At 38.9% G+C, this 23,759-nt stretch overlaps 1 protein-coding gene across 2 annotated transcripts in view; it reads right to left on the bottom strand.

Moving 5' to 3' along the window:
* Positions 1-10,811: 10,811 nt before the first annotated feature.
* LOC128864528 (uncharacterized) overlaps positions 10,812-23,759 on the bottom strand; it is a 115,648-nt gene continuing 102,700 nt past the window's right edge. For both annotated transcript variants that reach the window (XM_054104229.1, XM_054104230.1), the window contains exon 3: positions 10,812-10,931. In XM_054104229.1, the coding sequence (XP_053960204.1) occupies positions 10,822-10,931 (110 nt within the window). In that variant the 3' untranslated portion in view covers positions 10,812-10,821. The remainder of the gene's footprint in view (positions 10,932-23,759) is intronic.

The raw sequence follows: 23,759 nt of genomic DNA, 5'->3' as shown, positions 1-23,759 counted from the left end.
CCCCAGTAACGATCCTTTTCAGATAGGTTGAGTCTTTTAAATGCTCAGTTCGATTCGAATTTTTGGTCGACTTAAACTTAATTACCGTCCACATTACAAAACTTACGACCCTACCAAAAATTACGCAAAAACCAAAATTAAATATTTACATCTAAATGCCATTATTGTTTCACAGTACGGCAATGCTGGCCTGGTATATCAACTCAAAAACTTGCATAACTTCTTCTGTTTTCTAAAACAAAAAATATGATAAAATATATGAATTCCCTCAAAAATAATTTTATTAAAGCAGTGAACTCACACATCCACCCAAGAACCACATGAATGCACATACATTTACATAAGTATATGTGCAGATGTAGTGAAAAAATTAACAAATTGCTGCACATACAAGCGCTACCACAAGAGGATACAAATTCTCGAAGCTGCTATGTCACTTCATTTCTGGCACATCCATCAAAATTTATGCACGAATATGGAATTTTCATGTTTTTCGTGCATGATTTTTTTTTTTTGCTGGTTGTTGGCCATGTTGTCATGTTGTTGTTCTCATTTTTCGCCCATTTAGTTATTTTCCTTATCCTCTGCTAATTTTCTACTTGTACTTGCTTACTTTTTTTCTGATGCTATGCCGAAATAACTCGACATGTGAATCTGGTGACCTTTTTCCCCTGACTCAAAAAGTTAGCCGCACTCACATAATTCATCACCGAAACATGTAATGCAAAACTCGATCATACTTATGTGCCTATGTATGTATGTATGTATGTATGTATGTATGTATGAATTTATGTCGCTAAGTGCCTATGTATTTATAAGCGTGGTGTAGAAGTACATCGGCATCTTGTGTCAAGTATACGCCATGTACGTCGACCGTGAACGAATATAGAGAATGGCGATGTATGTTTTATAGTTAGATAGATATGTAGTACGTATATATGTATGTATATATATATATATATATATATATGTATTTCCATCAACTTAGGTATACAAAATACTTGAAAAAGTACAAGCTAAAACAAAGTTTAGTTGACTTAATTGCCGGGTTTGTAGCTTTCGTGGAAAAGGTAACTTGCGTCTATCGCACAAATTTCATGGAAGATTTCTTAATGTAAAGCCCGAATATTAACCGTTACCGCAAAAATTAATTATATTTTGTAATTTTTGTATTCGTTTTTATCGATTACACTTTTATTGATTACAGTTTTATCGATTATTATATAATGATATTTTTCTTGCTCATCCAAAATGGAAATGAACTCCCTTCATTAGACCCACTCAGTCGTTTTAAAAACATGTTCTTGATTTGTTTAAAGCATATTAAATATTTATCGATCTTTTAATTTTATGGCTAATTCTGTGTTATCGATTTTTCTATCGTTTACCCACAATACAAACGATTTCCATATACCAGCAACCATTTTAGAAGCCGTTTAAGCATCCCATTTACTTATCCTTTATTTTTATTGAAGTAAAACTTCTTAAGCGTCGATGGACGAGCGAGAATGGAGAGTAAAACTTCAAGGTCATGCGCCGTTTTGGGCATTTTCGTTCCGCGAGAGAGAAAAAAGATATAACGTAGAGGAAAAGGAGAGAGAGAGCTATAACTTATATATATCTTAGATACACTTTAGGCTATTTTCCCGAGTTTTTCCTTGTGGTTGCTAATTTCTAGTGAGAAATAACACTGCCTACTTTTTGGCGCTTGTTTGTTGGTGCAAACTTGTCGGAAATATATTTTTGGTGCTTACTTTTTGGCGCTGAATTTCCTTGGTGTCTACTATTTGGGGCATGTTTTGGTTCCAATTTCTTTGCAATTTTTTTGGTACCTACTTGTTTTTGCTTAGTTCCGTTTCCTGACTTGTGTTTGTGCGTAATATAACGTGGTATCTATTCCGGCATCAGATTTATTGGTATTGCCTTGCGGTAATTTGTGCCCTGGAATCGCTGCGTTTGTGGGGTGATAAACGCTCGGAGTAGTGCGCGTTGTTGCCACGGTTTGTGTCCGGAGTTTACCTACACCGATCGACCCTTCTCCGTTTTTTGCAAATTTGGTCTATTTGTATTCTCTGCAAATGTTGTGAATTTATTTTGATATATATTCTATCTCCCTCTCTCTCTCTCTCTCATTCTCCCTCTCTTTGTCTGCCTTGAAAGTTTCACTTCTGTTATGTGTACTACGCTTTTTTATCAATTTATTATGTTCATTATTGATTTTTCTTATCGCTTATCTAAAATTGTGGTGAATTCCCCACATTAGAGTCAATTAGTTCTTTTAAAAACGAGTTTTTAAAATTAATTATTTAATTTATAGTAATTAATTTAATCGATAATAAGTATAAGTCGATCGACCAACAGCATTTCTAACTTTTAGTTATCGTTTTTTTATCGTTTGCCTACAATCCAATGACTTTGCTATACCATTTTAGTTGCTTCAATATGCAGCTGCTTTACTTAGTGAGTGACTAAGCACACCTTTTTATCGATTTATTAGAATAAAATTAGACCCAATTAGACCTTCTAAACTAATTTAAATTCTTTTAGTTTTTTAATTTATAAAAAGCATTTATCAATGTATTAAATTTATTATTAATTTTTCGTTACCACTTTTACACCGTTTACCCATAATGCAAATGATTTTCCTTGACCATTTGAGTTACCTTAAAATGCAGCTTCTTTATTTATCGGGTGATTGAGCATAAATTTGTTTTTATTTTAATATTTAAACTCGATTTTTCAAATAAGTACCGGTATTAGAACTACTTAGCTTTTTTAAATAAGATTTTTTATATATATTTTTAATCGATAAAAACTGTTATCGGTCTTTTATCTTCATTATCAACCCTTTGTTGTTGATTTTCGATAGTTTACCCAGAGTGCAAATTATTTTCTTACAGTAACAACCATTTCAGTTGCTTTAACATACAACTCCTTCGTTTATCGATTGATTCAACATAGATTTTAATCGATTTATTATGCTTATTATTAATTTTGCTTACCGCGCATCCAAAATGAAAATAAATTCCTCACATTTGAGCAACTTTAGTGTTTCAACAACGAGCTCTTAACTTTTTTAATCGATTTTATCAATTATTTGTTATACATATTGTTATCGGTTTTCCACAATGCAAATAATTTCCCTGCATTAACAACCGACTCAGTTGCTTTAACAAGCAGCTCCTTTACTTTTCGGACGTTTATACATATATAAACGTTTAACTAACTATCATCGATTATTATTTATCGATTACTATTTTTCGATTATTATGTATCGACTATTATTTATCGATTATTATTTATCGACTATTATTTATCGATTATTATTTATCGAATATTATTTATCGATTAATATTTATCGAATATTATTTATCGATTATGATTTATCGACTATTATTTATCGACTGCTATTTATCGATTATTAGTTATCGATTTTTGTTATCGATTTTTTGAAACTCTTAATCGGGTATATACAATACGCTATAGTTTCCTCAACAAACAGTTGCTATATATTTAATGAATATATTTTTTTTATAATCGATTTTTCGTTATCGATTTTTATCGGTTATATACAAAACGCTTTAGCTGCCTGAACGAACAGTTCCGTTATTTTTTTATCTATGATAAATTTTTAACGACATCATCATTCACAGCATTACAACGCGGGGTTCGTCAAAGCTTCCTTAACAAAACTTCTCCAAAGTGTTCTATCGCTTGCTTTTCCTTCGTAGTTTTGAATTCCCATTGCTGTGAGATCGCTTCCTACTGCGTCTATCCATCGGTTTATCGGTCTTCCCTTCGCCTTCGCACCAATTATCTTTCCAGTCATGGCTTTACTTACAGCGGATTCAGCAGGCATACGGAGCACGTGACCTAGCCACAGCATACGCTGCATACCTTTACAAAACGCCCAGCTGTCTCATCTTGGATAAGTTCGTTCAATTCCGAGTTGTACCTAATTCTGTAGCTGCCATCTTCATTTTTAATGTGTCCGAACAATTTCCTTAAAATTTTCCTTTCGAAATTAGCATTAAGCGGACTGTCGTTAATTTTCATAGTTCACAACTCGCAACCATATGTCAAAATTGGTCGTATAAGAGTTTTATACATGGCTTCGTAGGTCTAGATAAAAGACGAGATCTGAACAAACTAAGGTGTGAATAGTAGTACCCTCTATTAGTGGCGTTGACGCGATCTTTGATTGCGGGTGTTGAGTTACCGCTACAAATGGCGATATCGTCTGCATAGGTACATATTTGCGTTGTTTTAATTAGTAATGTATCACCTTTGCTGACTTCTTTTATAACAAAATACAGCAACAAATTAAATATGGCAGAGGATAGTGCATCACCTTGTTTGACACCAGATTCAATTGCGAATGACTCTGTGAGCTTCCCTTGGATGTTTACTTTTGCTTTTGTATTCCTGAGCGTAGCGATGATTAGCCTTATAAGCTTTGCTGGAATTCCTAGGCTAAGCAGTACATAAAAAATTTTATCTTTCCTGACGCTATCAAACGCTTGTTTGAAATCTATAAAAAGGCAGTGAATATCCTTTTCATATTCGTGGTGTTTTTCAAAGATTTGACTGAAGATAAAGCACTGGTCGAATGTGGATTTTCCTTTGCGGAATCCACACTGATAGTCTTCGATAATGGTCTCTGTATATTCATTGATACGATGATAGAGGACATTAGTAAAAACCTTATAAGCAGAGTTAAGCAGTGAAATACCACGATAATTTTCACATACTCTCTCATACTTCTAATAATTGGTGAAATATATTTCGTTTTTAGTGCATTATGAGAGGCAAACAGGAGCTGTCGAACCAAACTCTTCTTGTCTTGATTGGCGACAATTCATTCTATTCAAATCAATTTATTAGTCTTCTTGTAGACTTTTACTTTCAAACCTTGTTATTTTATAAATTTCTTATAGGCCACCCTGTACAAACTAAATTCGGTATTCACATTGATTTACGCTATTAAACTTATTTTTATGAAGAGTTTCCAAATATCGAAATATCGACCGCTAGTCCATATGCAAATTAATCAGGCTTTTAAGCACAATAAATATTTCTACCGAAATTTCACTCAAATATCGGGTTAAGGTTAAACGCGTGAAAGGGGCTGTATTCCACAAATAATCCGATATTCTGAAAGTTTATTCCTGATTTTATTTTATATTTATTTAATATATTAAATTCGTGTAAAAAATTATACGTTTATTTCACTTTTTACTTGAAGGTATTTTCAAGGAGAGAGTGCCCAAGAACCCACCCTGCATATGGCAGCAATAAGCATTAGCAATGAATTCATAAATATCAAAAATGTCAGGCACAGAAAGAAAAATATTGGATACTAAAATATGTGCTAAAATAACAAAAAAAAAAAAAAATATGAAAAAATCAAAATAAAAAAAACCCAGAACTAAGTCATTTACTTGAACTCACTAACTCGCATGCGGCTCAAGCTCCTAAAAATATGTCTCCCATTTGCCTCATTTAGGCGGCATATTCGCAGAGTAGCAGCCCACCCGTTGTGTCACTAAACGCTTCAAATAACTGGTACCATTAAACAAGCGCATACCTTTCAAACACATCTTCCCGCCTACTCTTCATACTCGTCTACCCGCTCGTAAACGCAAATCCTTCTCTCTCTCTCTCTCCTGCCAGCCTCTTTCTACTCTTACCAATTTAAGAGCTTCTGATTTATATGCACTGACATTTCATGTTGTAAAAATGTCACTGCTTTCTAAATAATTACAATTTTATTTTTGATACTCGTACTCGTACTGGCACTCGTTGTCGTTTATGCTTTTTGTTTTTGCATACTTTTATGCGCATGCGATAAATCAGTTGAATGCCTGGAAGGCAAACGCATGACATGAAACAAAAAGCACAATAATATGAACTCACAGGAAAGCAGCGAACGCGCGAATGCGAAGACAGCAAAGGATGTAATAGAATGAAAAATGTCAAAGACTTAGAGGCGTAGGTTGACGCTGTGTGGTGTGAGCTTAGTGATTTCACTTTTAGCCTAGTGACATGTTAGCTTTCGATTGTCAACATTTGACTTTTAGCATGGAGTTGTGCTCCCTTCGCTTGACTGCGAAAATGAAATTGCAAGGGCGAACGGTTCAGTTTATATTTTTATATACCCTCTGTATTTGAGTATGGAAAACATTTCAATTGATTTTTTTGCGTAAAATAAATATTTAAATGTGGTCAATCAGTCAGTCAGTCAGTGTCTTTGTTCGAGTCATAGTAAGAGTTTGGAAGCTTGGCTGATGATTTTAGAATTTTCGAGCAAAAAACCGCACTCCTTCACGACGTCTTTCTAACGTTAAACCAAGCGCAATAGCAACGAAATGGCGCAATTCATATCCGTGCATTCTCACAATCTCAGTTCGCAGAACTAGGAGTACCCCATCTATAAGTTTCTATAGCCTGCAGAGACATCAATTACTTCAGATATGTACTTTTTTTTCTTCAGGTTAAAGGAAGTTGACCTATGGAGACAGTCTCTCAAGGGACATGTTAGCATTTTTGGACAGTTGACAAAGTTTTTCTCTGAACTTCGGACAGATCTCTCTATACGAAAACTGGAGTTTGAGGGTTGTGCCACGACAATCTTTCGAAGTAGGCAGGATTGAAACGAGAGGGAAATCTGCACCGAAGCTGACACCTCTGTCTTCACTGGTGGCTCAAAGAGGCAATCGGGAGTCGGATCAGCGGTTTTCTCTAAATCAGCCAATTTATGTATTTCCTTAAAACTGACGAATACCGCTAGAGTTTTTCAGACAGAAGTCTTTGTGATCCTCCAGGCATGCAATATTAACATCTTTTCAAGCCGCAATCAATGCTCTGACGAGGCCATGGTGCAGATCCAAGCTAGTCAACTGGCGTAAAGAGGAGATCAAATCCCAAATCAGGTAACATTTCTCTGATCTGGGTTCCAGAATAAAGGAGCATAGAGGGAAATGAAAATGCTGATAAGCTTGCGAGGAAGGGGGCTGAATTGGTCTCAGAGACCTCCTACCCCGTCATCGACATCCCCCTGACTGTTGTTAAAGTGGAATTGCATGACTTATTTTTTAGAAAATCGCAGAAAAGTTGGAGCCCCATTTCTTCATGTGGCTTTAGTGCAATCGAAGGAGAACTCAGAAAGTCTGGTTGACTCAACGGCATTCAATTTCCAAACTCATAGCTGTGTTTACGGGTCACTGGATGATCGGCTGACACGGGAAAAGCTAAATTTACTATTAAACGCCCATTGCAGAAGCTGTGGGGACCTTTCATGGAAGGAAACTGTTGAGTACTTCACTGGGTGCTCTTTTGTTCGACAGTCTGGAGTAGTACCAACCTAAATACCATCAATCTTCTCCATTGCATTAACAGCACTGGCTGGCTGTAGTAGCTATTTGCCTGTTGGATTCCTCAAAATGGATTCACAACGGCGCTTTAGTGCTACTTTGGGAAGCCAGAGTGGTATGCCAACCATTTCGCCTACCTGTCTTTGGGGTAGCGAAAGCCCACATGCCATAAAAGCTATGCACTTACAACGAGTCACTGCTTGGTGTGGCTTTTGGGCTGGCGCAGTCATTGGGCCGTACTTCTTCGAAAATGACTAGTGGACAATGACAATATCCCATGAAGCGTCACTTGGAGGATTCGAGACAAAGATTCTGCGGAGGATTTTTAGACCTTTGCGTTTGCGACGGTGATCGCGCAGGCGATGGGACGATGAGCTGTATCAGTTTTACGACAACATAGGCATAGCGCAGCGAATAAAGATCCAGCGGCTATGTTGGCTGGGTCATGTCGAATGGATACAAACGCTCCGGCTTTGAAACTACCAGCTGGTGGTAGCAGAGGAAGAGGAAGGCCTCCTCTACGTTGGAAAGATCAGGTGGAGAAGGACTTGGCTTCACTTGGTGTGTCTAACTGGCGTCGGTTAGCACGAGAAAGAAATGACTGGCGCGCTTTGTTAAACTCGGCCAAAATCGGTTTTCGCGCCAATTAAGAAAAAGAAAAACATTCTAACGGTGAGCAAAGAATATCGTGACATAATAACAAACTATTTATGGCCTCTATTAAATGGCATGGACTTATATAATATGAGTCTTCCACAGGACAGTGTCACTTGCCATGCAACACATGAGACAATGTCTCTATTGCGAACGTAGTTTCCAGGACGCAATATCTCTCGAACCAGCGAAGTCAAATGATCACCCAGATCTTGCGATTTGACTACATTGGGTTCCTTTCTCTGGGATATCGTGAAATGTACGGCTTAAGTCAATAAGCCCAAGACGGTTCCGGAGCTGAATAATGAAATCGAAAAAAAGACAATCATCTCCCGGAAATTCAACCTCTCGGAAAGAAAAAAGTATGGGTGCAGGGTTTTTACCTGTTTCTAGGCTTTGATTTATTCCACCATTGAAGACTTTTCACTCATTCTTCTTCACACCGTCTAAAGTATGAGGGTTCCGTGTGAAGTCTGAAGTACAATCTACTTCTGCTTCTATTTCTGAAATTTTTTAAGTTGTCTAGAACCTTAAAGTTCGCATCTGAACTACAACCGTTTTTTATGCGAACCTTCTTCATAGCAGAATTACACTTGGAAGTTTCTCATTAACTATCTTGGACTGAACATAATGAGAAAATATGTTTTTTATCCGTAGACTATGTGGATTATTGTGTGCGCTTCAAGCCTCATTCTTATTACCCTCATCAGCTCTCTGGATTGTCGTTGCCAATGACTTGCTGGAGGAGCTGTTACAAGGGGTTACAGGGTGACTGCCCACGCGAATGACGTGGCACTTATATTCAAGAGGATACTCTGAACGATTTATTGCATGATTATGCAAACACAGTCATTAGTTGGGCTGTAAATTGGTGACCCCAAGACGGAGCTCTTTCTATTCACGAAGAAATATAAAATATCCAGAGTTCAACTACTCTCAATAGCAGGCCCTTTATTGGACATCTGAGAGAGCGCTCTATCTGACAAGCAGAAATAGTTCTAACCTTTAACAGAAAGCTACCGCGGATGGCAAGAGAGAGAGGATAAGGAGAGAAATAATCGTCTTATATGGATACAAGAGCGCTATTGGCAAATGCTTAGGACTTCCTACTCGAGTTGCATTTTAGCTAATAATATTATTATAAACCGAATTCTGTTCTACTGAGTTCTTGTCCGGTAAAGCTCACTGGAGAAGGCCACGTCTGTGAAGAATCTGAAGAGATCCAAAATCTGCTCTCATTTGAATCAGTGGCACGCTTCGGACAACTCCCACTCTAGTACTTAATTTAATGCTAAGTGCGGTACCTGTGGATATAACAGGCAAAACTGCCACTGCACTTGCTGCAATCAGGCTGAGAAGCTTGAGCTACAGACATGAACTCAGTTATAGACATTCAAGTATACTCAGAAACTTTGTGTTCATCCCTCTTGTGACCCATCAATGTACACCCACGCTTAGTCCAAGCGGGAAACTCTCAACTCACTCTCTATTAAGGAAAGAGTGGGAGGCGTGGTGCAGCATTTAAAGACAAGGCCGAGGAAATGTGTTTACGGATGGCTCGAAGTTGGATAGAAGAATTAGCGGAATAGTATTTTTTCGAGAATACTCCCCGTCAGACTCAAGTCTAGGCTTTCGGACTACTGCACTGTGTTCGTAGCTGAGGTAGTCTTAATCAAAGAAGTGGAAGTTAACATCTACCTGACCAATTAGGGCCTTGGGCTCGATGAAGATGTACTCCAAAACTAGTTGGGGAATGTCTGACTTCACTTTTGATCGGAACTCATCTGGGTATCTGACCATACTGACATTGCAGGAAACTACGTGGCAGATGAGTTAGCTAGATAGGGGGCCTGTGAGGTGATTAGCCCGCGAAACGAGAGGATTGGTATCCCCTTGACTATTAGTGGTCTACTTTTGGAACACATTGGACAATTAACTCGTAACTAACAGGATTATAGTCAGGCATTAGACCACTCGACCGACCTCGGACCATATCCTTGTCCCATATGCTTGATATTTACTACTTTTCTGTTCCCTGTTTTTGCTGAGTTTTTCATTGTCTTTCTCCTTTTGATTTTTTACGTAGCTTTGTCTCCTTGTTGCTTGGTTTTTTTCCTGCTTGGCTGACGCACGCGATTTACGAACAGGAATTCAGTCAAATGACATACATAAAAGCATTTAAACACGCCATAAAATAATTCATATTAATTCCAACTGTCCCATTCTGTTAATGTATTTGTATGCTTTTTATATTGTTGATGATATTTTGTGCCTTTTTTGTTGTTGCTGTTGTGGCTGTGCGCACATCAAATGCGCTAAGAGCAACAAAAAAGCACACAATCACACATAGGCAGACATAGCACACGCACACGCAAGCGAGGAATTTGTCAAAGGCAGTAGCAAACAGCAACAAAAAGGCAAAGGAATGCGCGAGTGAATATTTGTTTGCCTTCCTGCGCCTATGATGCTTCCTTCCTTACAAACAAAAAGAAAAAAAAAGAAACAGGAAATACGTAGGGACACCCATACACTCATATACACATGCATATGTACATACACGCATACATTCATACATATAAGGTAAATACATTTGCTTGTGCTTTTGTCATTCCACCTTGTTTGTGCTTCAATGATGCCGCGGCTTTTCTTCCTTTCACTACTTTGTTTTGAATTTTACCTTAACAGAGAGATATGAGTATATACGAATACATAGGTGTGTGTGTATACACACACACACACACACACATAATTCAAACAATTTAAAGCGAGAATTGGCTTTTCATGTTCTTTGTACTCACCTGGCATGTTGCGGGCCCACATTGCCCATGTCGTGCGCTGAGCTGGCGGTGATTTGCGTATCAGCGATGGCTCCGGATTCCATGCCGAGCGGTTGTTTGCACGTGCCTGTAAGTAGGCAATGGTATGGAAAAATGAAAAAAAACCAAGCCGTTAGTTGAATGAAATAAGCAAGCGAGCATAGGTTTTATACACTAATACTTCTACATAAATAGATATACAAATATTTACATAAGTTGGTTGGAAGTATTGTTTTCGGTTTACAGGTTTTGTTGTTCTTTTTTTCTTGCTTTCTTCCTTGGCATGCTTTATAGCTGGGGCCAATAAATGCAAATGTAAATAACTGCGCACATTTATGGTACAGCGCCTGAGTGTAGGCTTTATAATTAGAATTTACTACAATTTGACGATTTTACATGCAAAGGTGCCGCTAGTTGGCTTTAAGTTGCTGGTTTTTATAAGTTAGTTAATAGTAGACTATTTTATGAGGTTTGAGTTTCTTTTTCATCTCAAATGGAGCGCATATTTTGAATGCGAGTCCCGTATATATTTAGAAGGCCAGCAGTTTATTAAAAAAAATGCAATTATGAAATATTTAACCGCAGTTAGAAAAAAACTAGAGCTTCATCTCGGCAATTTCTAGACGATTGTGGTCGGTAAGAGCTTCACCTATTTTTGATTTAGATAAGACAACTTTATTTCTGCGCTAATTTCACAGAAAATTGTTCAAAAAAGTTAAATCGGAAAATGTTAGTGGCCAAATTGCTATACAAAATCGTGGAATTATCTATTATTATTTATTTGAAAAAAAATTGATTTTTCTTATTATCGCTATAGAACAGTCTAGTCTACTAATCTAAGTATAATATTTACATAATCTGGAAATTGTCGACAGGATTTTCGACTATGATAAGCATGTTGAGAGCGAGCTAATGTGAGAAGGCGACACGTCCCAGAATAGCTGCTTGTGAGCTGGGTTTGGGATCCACCACGTAAAATTCCCCCCAATGAAGACAAAAAACAAAGCGTGAAAACTTCCTAAACCGATGACGACCACTACAAACGAACTAAGGACTAGGATTTGAGGGCATGCATCTGGAATGTCCGGCCCCTTAATTGAGAAGGTGCTTCTACCCGGTTGATTGAAGTTGACTGACATCCCTGCCATTCAAGAGATGCGATGGAGGGAGTAAACCTTAGGACCTTGCAATGTCTACTACAGCTGTCACGTAAAGGAGCGCAAATTCGGTGTTGGACTTGCTGCGGGAGAGAGACTTCGTCGCCAAGTACTGTCGTTCACTCCGGTGGACGAGCATCTCGCAACAATCCGTATCAAGCCCGTTTCTTTAACATATCGCTAATTTGCGCCCACGCCCCGGCGGAAGAGAAGGACGATGCGACTAAAGATTCCCTCTATGAGCGCTTGGAACGTTCCTATGAGCGCTGCCCCCGTCACGACATAAAAATCGTGCTTGGCGATTTCAACGCCAGGGTGGGCAAGGAGGGAATTTTTGGTCCCACAGTCGGAAAATTCAGCCTGCACAAGGAAACATCCGGTAACGGACAGAGGCTGATCGACTTCGCCGGGGCCCGAAACATGGTAGTCTGCAGCACCAAATTCCAGCATAAAAAGATACACCAAGCTACCTGGCTGTCTCCTGATCGAAAAACGCGAAACCAGATCGATCTTGTTGTGATAGATGGAAGACACGCTTCTAGTGTATTAGATGTACGTACGATTCGAGGACCCAACATCGACTCGGATCATTAACTTGTAGCAGCCAAACTACACACACGCTTCTGTGCAGCAAAAAGCGTACATCTACCTACGCAAAGAATGTTCGACATCGAAAAGCTGCAATCACAACAGCCAGCCAGAAGTTTCGTCAATCAACTCCCACTTTTGTTCTATGAGAGTACTGCCCAACAACCCGGCATGCACGGGCAATGTACCAACATTTCTCGTTCTCTATGTACCGTTCTCAGTTGGTACGACGAGGAATGTCATGCTGCCGCAGGAAGAAAAGATGCTGCTTATAGAGCCACGCTGCGCGCGCTATATTGGATCGCTATAGGTATCGCTAAGAAAGGAAGATAGACTTATAATCAGACAGAAAAAACAACATGCCGGAATACGTGAGTGTGAGGAGCTTGAGATGCTGGCCAATAGGAACACCGCCCGAAAATTCTATCAGAAAGTTCGGCGGCTTACAGAAGGTTTTAAGACCGGGGCGTTTTCCTATAAGACGGCGATCTGGTGACTGACACCCAGAGCATACTTAAATTATGGAGGGAAACCCTTCTCGAACTAGTTAACTAGTAACAGCTGCGTATATCAGAGAGAATTTAGAAGATCCCGATACCCCAATCGTTGACGACGGAATTGGCGTTCCGCTACCCGATCATGACGAGGTGAGAATAGCGATAACGCGGCTAAAGAACACCAAAGCCGCTGACGTCGACGGACTGCCGGCTGAGCTATTGAAACATGGCGACGAAGAGCTGGTAAGGTGCATATATCAGCTTCTATGCAAAATATTGTATGATTGGATGAAAGCATGCCCGCTAATTCGAATTTAATTGCGTTCTGCCAAATCCATAAAAAGGGTGATCCCCCAAACTGTGCCAATCATCGCTGGATTAGTCTTAAAAATATGGCCTATAAGGTTCTAACGAGCGTATTGCGTGAAAGGCAGAATCCCACCGTCAACCAACTGATTGGACCTTATCAGCGTGGCTTTAGAGATGGAAAGTCCACCTTCGACCAGATAATCACAATGCGCCAAGTCTTGGAAATACCCATGAAAGGAGAATCGACACACATCCTCTTTTAGACGATTCTAAAACCACATTCGACAGCACGGAAGGGAGTACTACTGTGGGCAAAAAGTAAGGTTAATTTATTTGTCAAACTTCGCGGGATCAAAATTTCGCTCTAGTTATTTTTTTCATGAGTTGGCAGCACTGTTAATAACTTCTGGGCCAACTTTCATGTGAATGCCATTATCAGTAATATATTTACGCTTGTGTTTACCAAACGAACAAGAGTGCATTTTTAGATTTTTACAATGTCTGATTTGATTGAGCAGAGAAGTGCCATCAAATTTTGTTTGCGGAATGAAATTTCGGCTGCGGAAACGTTTAGCATGTTGCAGAAGGCATTTGGTGATTCGACAATGTCGCAGAAAAATTTTTATAAGTGGTACAAAGACTTTAAAGAGGGTCGAGAACGTGTTGATGACTTGGAGCGCTCCGGACGACCATCGACGTCAACAGATGAAGAACACGTCAATAAAGTGAAGGAGTTAGTGCTCAAAAATCGTCGGTTGACTGTTAAAGACCTTACTGATATGATCGGAATATCAGAAGGATCTGTGAAAACCATTTTGAAAGACCATTTGGGCCTACGAAAAGTCAAATTTCGTTTGGTACCGAAAACTCTCAATTTCTTGGGAAAAAGTCGTCGCGTTGATGTGTGTGAAACAATGCTTTCAGACTACCAGGACAAGCTTAAATGCATCATTACGGGAGATGAGACTTGGATTTATGCTTACGACCCTGAAACAACCGACCAATCAAGCGAATATCGTGCTAAAGGCGAGGCCAGACCGAAAAGAGCACGTCAAAGTCGTTCAAAAATAAAGGTCATGATGACAGTTTTTTTCGATTTTCGTTGTGTGGTGCACTATGAATTCCTTCCACCTGGCCAAACTGGAACACAATAAGGAATATTATTTGAGGGTTATGCGTCGTTTACGTGAAGCAATTCGTCTAAAAAGACCAGAATTATGGGCCAACAACTCTTGGTTTTTGCACCACGATAATGCACCGTCTCACACTGCACTCGTTCTTCGTGACCATTTCGCCAAAAATTCCACGCATATCGTTCCGCAACCACCGTATTCGCCTGATTTGGCTCCGTGTGGCTTCTGGCTATTCCCAAAACTCAAGAGACCACTCCGGGGAACGCGTTTCGAGTCGATTGAGGAGATAAAAGCTGAATCAAAGAATGTGCTGATGGCTATACCGGAAATGGATTATTTGGCATGTTTCGGGGATTGGAAAAATCGTTGGCATAAGTGTATTTCATCGAGAGGGGATTATTTTGAAGGAGATTGATTTACAAGAATAAATAAAGATTTTTCATTTTACAATTAAATTCACCTTACTTTTTGCCCACAGTAGTAAGTGTGAAGTAAGCTGCGAAAAAATACAATTAAATCCTCTCTCGGGAAAAAACGAAATTACTTTCCGAACAACCCAATACTAACCACAAAAGAAATATTATTTCAACCATCACTTAAAATCTTCACTCTGTACGGGAAAATTACACCAGTAGATACAAAAGGAATACCCTGGTCGGTCGACACCTAAGTTTCTCATTGAAGTACCTAGAAGGCAGATTGTCATACACACACATCTTCGTCTTGACCACACGCTCTTAGCACATAAGCATCTCGTCGACAAATCTCAGCCATCCAAACACAAAAAGAAAACGTTTTTAACCACCCATAGGAGAAGGAGATTCAATTACCTTTACCGTTTTCTTGGACTCCTGTATATCGCACCATTCGCTTACTAAAGCTACTAAATTCAAAAACTACAATTTAGCGCCGTCATTTTCACCACCAGCCGTTAGCATCCACTTAAAAATAAATAGCGACTAACTATCAATGTTTAATCGTTTATAAACCACTATTTTCAACTTTCAAGTGTACTAAGTACCACGTAAAGCAATTACACACACACACACACACACATCCAAACACAAAGCGAATTTGAGCAGAAATCGAGAGGCTGCTAAACAACAGCAACAACAAATAGCGCATTAAAAACAAGCAAGCCAATTTAGTGCAATGCGAATGAAAGTTCACGAAAAAGGGTGGCAGCATTAAATCGAACTGAAGTGCAATTAGCGCAAGCAACTGTTGAGCGCAAAGCAAGGCAAGCGCATATAAGTGCAAGCATACATACAGACCATAAGCAGCACATGTGGGAGTGCACAAGTGCAATACTGCAACTGGAGAGTAATAAAATAAAATTCATAGAATTTCTCTAAAAGTTGCTATTTTTTGTGTCCCTTATTTTTGGTGGATTATAGATTTAGTAGCAAATAATGAAAATACTAAATAATAAAATAATGGCGCAGTGAAGTGGATATTTATTGCATTTTAGTAATTTTAAATGGATTAATAGGTGTTTTTGTTAAACTTCCGCTTAGTTAACTTTTGACTTGATAAATGGCTTGTTATCCTCATTTTTTTTGTTTGAATTTTTTCTTTATTACCACTCTTATGTTTTATTAAGCACTCTAATTTGATTTTAAAAGTGCAGCATTTGATTTGCTGCGTAAATTTATGTAGTCGAGTTGCAGCTTTAGTTGTGAAAAACAAACAAAAAAAAGAAAAAATTTCCATAAAATAATGCAGCTGTATTAGGTTCGCCAGTTGAACGCGAATTGAACTATAATCGAAAAAATGCGCATAAACGCATAAAAAACTTGCAAACAACAGCAGAAAAAAGAGATACATATTTTATGGAAAAATGTTAAACCCTTAGATAATAGAAGCCACGCAACAGAAAAAAAAATAGAAATAGTGGATGCAACAAAAGAAGAAATACTATAAATAAAAACATAAAATAAAAATAAAAAAGTAAAATAAAATAAAAATAAAAAAATGACAATAACAATAAAATTAAAATTAAAATAAAAATGAAATCAAATCCCATTGAGCTTTCCTGTTGAGGCTGCGCGCACTCAACGTTGAAATGCAATTCGAGAGGCTTTAAATTTTTGTTCATTTACTTGTTTTTTTTTTTTAACTATTGCAAGGGCCGCACATAAAGTAGTATATTTTTTTTATTTATGCAACATTTGCACCAGCCTTTATTTATTTGCTTCATGGCTTTTATTTTTAACATTTACAATGGCTTTCAAAATAATAGATACAACTAAGTATGGCAATATTCAGATGTCACACCGCAACTGAGAAGTTCGAGTTCTCTGCAAAACCCGCATACTACTGGCACAACTACGCTATGCATATTGTAGTAGACTAAACTCCTACTTATTTAGAATAGTCCCACAGCTTCTCACAGGCCGAGTTAACAAATCGGCAGCATGTGATGGCACCCCATAGACGGACATCTATCGAAGCGGGACAAACAATTTTTTTTGTTTTTCTGTTTTTTTTCTTTTGCCGAAAAACACAATCTTATCTTGGAAAAACTTTTCAAGGGGAAAATGTAATAAGTAATCCATTGAGAAGAAAGTCCTCTTGTAAATGTGTCACACTTTACAATTTTTTTGAGTACAGGGTCCGGCACTCCAAGTGTAACCAACTTCAGATCGCACGTGCAGCTGGTACATGGGCATCAGCTGTCTATTGGTTGGCTAAATGACAGTCCAGAGTATTTTTTACAAGTGCGGAAGTATTTTGCCGAGAGTAAACGCGAAAAAAGAAAATCAGTAATACATTTTAAACGTAAAAGTGTGATTGCATTATATTTGGCTGGAAAATCACAACCAACGATTGTTCGTGACCTCGAGCACCTTAAACTAATAATAATAATTTTTTTCTTTATCGCACCATTATTCGTAACAATGATACTGGTAGCATCGTGAAACGTCATGGAGGTGGTCATCAAGAGCCTGCAAAGTCACGTGAAATGGTTCAAAAAGTGGCGAAACGACTTGAGCGAAATCCCCGACGAAGTGGAAATCAAATGGAGAAAGAACTGAAAATATCTGACTATAGCATCCGCCGCATACTGAAAAATGATCTCAAAGTCAAGCCTTACAAAACCCAAAGGCGCATGCGCTCTTATCTAAGCAGCAACAAGTCAGACTTGAGAGAGCGAAGAAGTTGCTTCGCGTGGCCGAAAGCAATAAATTTCCGAACATTATGTTTTCTGATGAGAAAATTTTTCAAATTAAGCTATTCGTAAACTCCCAAAGCAATAGGGTTAATTTGACCGACCGTTCATTCGAGAATTGGGTCATCGTCTGGCCACCAGGAGGCAGCACCCGCCACAAGTAATGGTTTCGGCCGCTGTAACCGCAGATCAGCGCTCTCCAATCATTTTCATCGATCCTGGCGTCAAGGTAAACGAGAAATATGTATTATGGGTAAAGTATTCTGGAGGTTGCACTGAAGCCGCGGGCAGACAAACATTTCAGTGGCAGACCAAAAAGGTTTCAGAAGGACTCGACACCTTCTCAAAAAGCTCGAGTGAACCAAGAATGGCCAAAAAACAACGTTACGAACTTCATAACTTTCATACAATGGCTCTGAAATTCACCAGATGCGAATCCGATGGATTATTCTCTTTGGGCGTTTTGGAGAGCAAGGTCCGAACTAAAAGAGCCTCGAGACGCTGAAAAAAGTCATTTTCCGCGAGTGGGTCAAAATACCTGCAAGTCACATTCGGGCAGCTTACGATTCGTTTCTGAATCGTCTCAAGGCCATGATCGCAGCTGCATTCCCTCAATACCGAAGACAAAGGTTTTCATTCCGCGAGTGGTAAAACCGGAAAATGCACTGCGACTACTACAAAGACAGAACACGGACGTGCCGACAGACGACTGGAAAGTGTTGAGCATGGCAAAGCCAGCAACTGCTGATGGAGGCCAAGACTACATCCTCCATATCAACAAACCGGCAGAGGACCTGTTTTACGCGCGATTCGGGAGAATGTCTTGGGGACTTGGTAGCGTGCACCTTCGTCTCAAAAAGCGCAACCCGGTAGATGACAACCACAAAACGGGGGAGGTGGAAAAAGATCTCGGTATAGAAGAGATTCTGGAAGCCTCCCTCAATATACAGGAAGTGGAGAAGGGTGACTTGGAGGTAGTATCCAACCCCGAAAATGTTCTGAGGCCAGATGCTGAAAGTCCTTCAGATAAACCTCCACAAAAGCAAGAACGCCTCAGGCGAGCTGCTGCTTAACATAGAGGGAGTCGGCTACGATGTGGCTCTAGTCCACAAAACATGGATATCATCGGGCAACATAGTCTCCGGTCTAAAGTCACACAACTACAACATCTACATCCCGATTGCAAAGAATGAGGTAAGAACAGCGATAAGGTTAAAAAAAGTAAATGTTCTTATATTGATCATAATCTCTCTTCAGACGATCTTGCAGTGGTGGCGCTGGAAGGCTGCAAGGATGAGACGTTACTCTTTGGGTCTTGCTATAGGGCCCGCCATCTATCGTTATGGATTTGAAGTAGGTATTATTTGAAGAATGGTAACACTTAGTTGTCATCTGATTTGACAGAAAATTAGTTTTATTCTTACGCTGAACGAAAATGGTTGTGTATACGCTCAAAGAACGCTGGGAAATATTGCGACATTACTTTGAAATCATGGTAATGTTGCAGAATGTGTAAGCACCGAATGAAGCCTATGTGCGTTACTTTGCGGAAAAAGTAAGAGAAACTGGGTTGCTTATTGACAAACCAACGTTGTATTATTATCTTTGGGGTGCCGTCAAATACCAGTGTTATGCCAACAAACCAGCAACAATTGATGTACTGAAGACCAACATACGCGATGTCATAGCTGAAATACAACCGCATACAATCGAAAATGTGTTGAAAAATTGGACCGATCGTATGGGATGGTGCATGGCTAGCCGAGGCAGCCATATGAATGAAGTTGTATTCCATCATTAACCGGAAGAATTGTACTTCAAAATAAAAAAAACAGTTAGGAAAAATATTGAGTAGTTCCTTTTTTATAGCATTTTTAATTCCGTAAAGTTATATGGCGGACCCTTTATATGGCACATGATGGAGAAGCACTACAGATAGAACTTCGAAAGCTGGTAGAAACAGCTGCCTGAAAGAAGCACGCTCTGGTGGGAGGAACTGACGCTAACGCACATCATACGATCTGGAGTAGTGCAGACATCAACGGCCGAGGAGAGTCACCATTTAACTATATTCTTCAGAGTAGCCTAGAAATAGCTAATAGAGGTGAAGAACCAACATATGTTGGACCAACCTCGAAGAATGTACTTGAGTTAACACTTTACACAACCAAGCATTTTATGGTACAGGAATGGGAAGTTGTTGAGTAGGTCCTCATTCTCTGATCACAGATACATAAGCTTTCAGGTTATATTCCGCTCAAAAAATAAACTTGTGTCCTTTAAAAATCCTAAGAATACGAACTGGGACTTGTATAGGGATATACTATCAAAAACACCAATTATACCCTGGAAATACAGGTCATACGTCGCACTTGAGAAAGGGGTTGAATTGTTTGCAACTACTCTCGTCAAAGCCTTCAAAAGATCCTGCCCCTCAACACGTAACAGACGCAAGGTGAAGCCTCCTTGGTGGAACAAGGAGTTAGGAGCACAAAAGCGTAAGGTACATGAATTCTATAGGTTAGCCAAAGTTGCTGACAATGAGTTCTGTTGGAGGGAGTATAAGGATCTACTAAAAGTATACAAGAAAGAGATACGTAAAGCCAAGAGAGAATCTTGGAAAGACTTCTGTAGCAGTATGGAAGACACTAACGAAGTGACTAGACTTTGGAAACTGTTATCTAGGAATCCGTCTATGCCAAGAACAATACGAAAAATTAACGGAGAGTGGGCTGACAGCTGTGAGGACTCCCTAAAAGACCTAGTCAGCACACATTTTCCAGGGTGTGCGGACATTGCAGATCTCGAACCAAGAGGAGATATTATGCACGAAATCCCGACGAACGTAATTACGACCAACAAGATAGAATGGGCTATATATAGTTTGGACCCATATAAATCGTCAGAACTGGATGGAATCTTCCCAGCCATGCTCCAAAAGGTAAGCTATCTTGTGGTATCATGGTTAAGAACGATATTCAGGGGATGATTGAGGTTCAGCTATGTTCCTGTATTATGGAGAGAAGCGAGAGTTGTGTTTATTCCAAAAGCAGGAAAAAGCAACCTTCTCTACTCGAAGGAATACAGATCCATTAGCCTGACCTCATTTCTCCTGAAAAGGTTAGAGAAGATTCTAGACACATACATTAGAGACTCAATTGCGTCGGACGTATTTTGTAAGGCGCAGCACGCTTACACTAAAGGCAGATCTACTGAAACTCCACTTCACTTACTTGTACTAAACATAGAAAAGGCGTTAGAATATAAGGAGTATGCTCTAGGAGTATTTCTAAATATATCAGGGGCCTTCAAAAACGTGACGAAAGATGCTATTTTAAATAGCATAGAGTCACTTAATGTGCAACCCGCGGTTTATCTATGGATAAGGCAGCTATTAGCTAGCAGAAAGATAAGAGCGGAGTGAAACGATGCGAGCGTCACCAAATATGCATGCAGAAGTACTCCGCAAGGTGGGGTACTATCGCCGCTATTATGGTTGCTTGTAGCAAATGAAATGCTTAAGAAACTTTACGGAGGGGCACCAAAACTAGTGGCATATGCCGATGACATAGCTATAGTAGTTACGGGAAAGTACCTGGACACCATCAGTAATGTGATGAATAACACACTTAAAACGGTAAACCAATAGACATCTCGCGCAGGGCTAGGGATAAACGCCGGAAAAACGGACTGTTTACCAGGAAGTACGAGGTCCCGACGTGGAACATCCCGAAGCTAGGCAACAATGAACTACTTCTCAAAGATCATGAAGCCTGGCCATAGAACTTTTCACATCTATACAGACGGCTCTAAAACTTAAGACGGAGTGGAAGCGGGTATTTACTTCTTAAAACTAGGGATAAGGCAGCCTATCAAGCTGCCAGACCACAGCAGTACTTTCCAAGCGGAAGTGTTTGCTGCGGGGAAAGCCGCGGAGCTAGCCTACACTAGAACAAGAAAGAACTCAACAATTAATATATACGAGGACAGTCAAGCAGCAATAAAAGCAATACGCTCATATTGTATTAAGTCCAAAAATGTTCGATGGGGAAGGGAGGCCATAGAAAGGCTAGCCGCAAACAGTAGGCTGCATATCTATTGGGTACTTGGTCAATTTATGGGGAACGAAATAGTAGATGAGATAGCAAAAAGTGCTGTTAGACTGCTTTGATTCGCCAAATGCGCTGACATCCTACACGATGTCTACTTTAGGTATTCATAGAGGTCGGCCTTCATCTGGTATTGCTAGGGAACAAAAGGTCTATGCGTGGCTTGTTGCCAACCAGGCTAACCTAACCTAACCTAATCGCTTCAATTTATAGAATCCTTATAAATAGAATTAAACTTTCTGTAAGCAATAAAATATTTCCTATTTTCTTTGTTTATATTGGTTTCGTTAAATTGTTAATTTTAAGATGGGACTTGCGCATCCCAGCCTGTTTCCGCGGCTGCCGACTTTGCCTTCACGCTGGCAATGGGAGCCCTTTATTCCTCCTAGGAACCACTGTACATACATATAAATATAAACGCAATTTAATGTTGCCTTATTCATGAACGGCTCCATTATTTGGTTCGCAAGTGTACCCATGCAAGTATTATTTTTTATAACTGTATCTCCTACAAATGTATATCCGCAATATTGTTTATTTTTCTATTTTTCCATTTTTCTACTTTTATTATCTATTTTTGTTTACTATTGCATTTCAATGCATTTTCATCGCTAAAAGCAATTTGATGAATTACAATTGTGAGTGCAGCAAAAAATGTGAGCAAAACGAAAAAAAAACTGCAAAAATATGCGCATTTATAAAAAACTAACAATTTAGTGATTTATAAAGTTCAATTCACTTAGCTGCAATTCAATGCTTTTGCTCCAATCCTTCGCAATTTTTTATTGCTTCATTGCAACAGACTACACTAAATGGTGCCATTGTACGCGCTTAGCCCAACATGAAGGCCTTGAATTGAGCGATTATTTGGAAAAAAAAGGTTGAAATTGATAGCAAATTGAAGTTGGCGGATTAGGTAACTAACAAACGGATATTAATTCTTTATAAAAATTATTAAAAAGTTGCTGAGTGGAATTTTTACACTACAATAGAAGTAATGCAAGTGGAATGAAAAAATAATTAAAATGAAACTACGAAAAACAAAAAAAAAATTAATTTTTTTTTTTTTTAAATTCAAGAGAAAAAACGTTTGAATTATTAAACTTTACAACATGCGAGTCAACAGCATAAATATTTTCAGATATCCAATACGAATTGAAGTGAGCACTTGAAGGTGTACTGGTGCACTGGCTGCATGCTGACTTTTTATAAACATCTAAAAAATTGTTTTTGCTTTTTTCTTAATTTTAAAGAATGCAATAGAAAATATGAGCATATGAGTGTTGCCACTTGGCTTCCGCCAAAGGGGGCATTGAAAAAAAAAACGAAGTTCGAAATTAAGGGTTATTTAGTACACAGTTCGAAACCCGAAAAAAAACGAATTTGCCAGAATTTTTTCTGAGAAAACCTCTCTATTTATTGATCTAGAAATTTGTGCACATTACAACTTAGCTTTACTCTTTTATTTCACTCATTTCATTTTCTTCGGTGCACACGGACACATATAAGGCCAAATTAAAAAAAGTAAAGAATTAGAGAGGAAACTAAGCATCAATCAAAAGAAGCTATCAAAATTGCAACAGTAATATTGAATCTAGTAGGTTAGGTTAGGCTTGGCAGCCGCATCGCACATAGAAACAACGATGCCACTTAGACCACGAAATGGGTCCGTTGTGAGCCGCGGGAACTGGGCTAAATTTCCCTCTCCATATTGAACCATCCTGAGCTTTTGACAAAGCGTAAAAGGTTGTTGATACCTAAAGCGTATAGATTATCTACAATATATTCGTTAAGAAGTAGGATTTTAAAAATCTGTGCCTGCTTCCGGCTAGAGCTGGGCCTGTGCAAAAAAGGTGTTGAATTGTTTCCAACTTCTCCTCATTTCTGCAGCTACGACAGAAATCATGCGTGTAAACGCCTAATCTCGTTGCATGATTTCCTATGAGACAAT

Source organism: Anastrepha ludens, chromosome 5 (assembly GCF_028408465.1).
Source record: "Anastrepha ludens isolate Willacy chromosome 5, idAnaLude1.1, whole genome shotgun sequence".
NCBI lineage: Eukaryota > Metazoa > Arthropoda > Insecta > Diptera > Tephritidae > Anastrepha > Anastrepha ludens.
The sequence above is the reverse complement of the archived record's forward strand: the minus strand, read 5'-3'. Positions and strand labels throughout refer to the sequence as shown.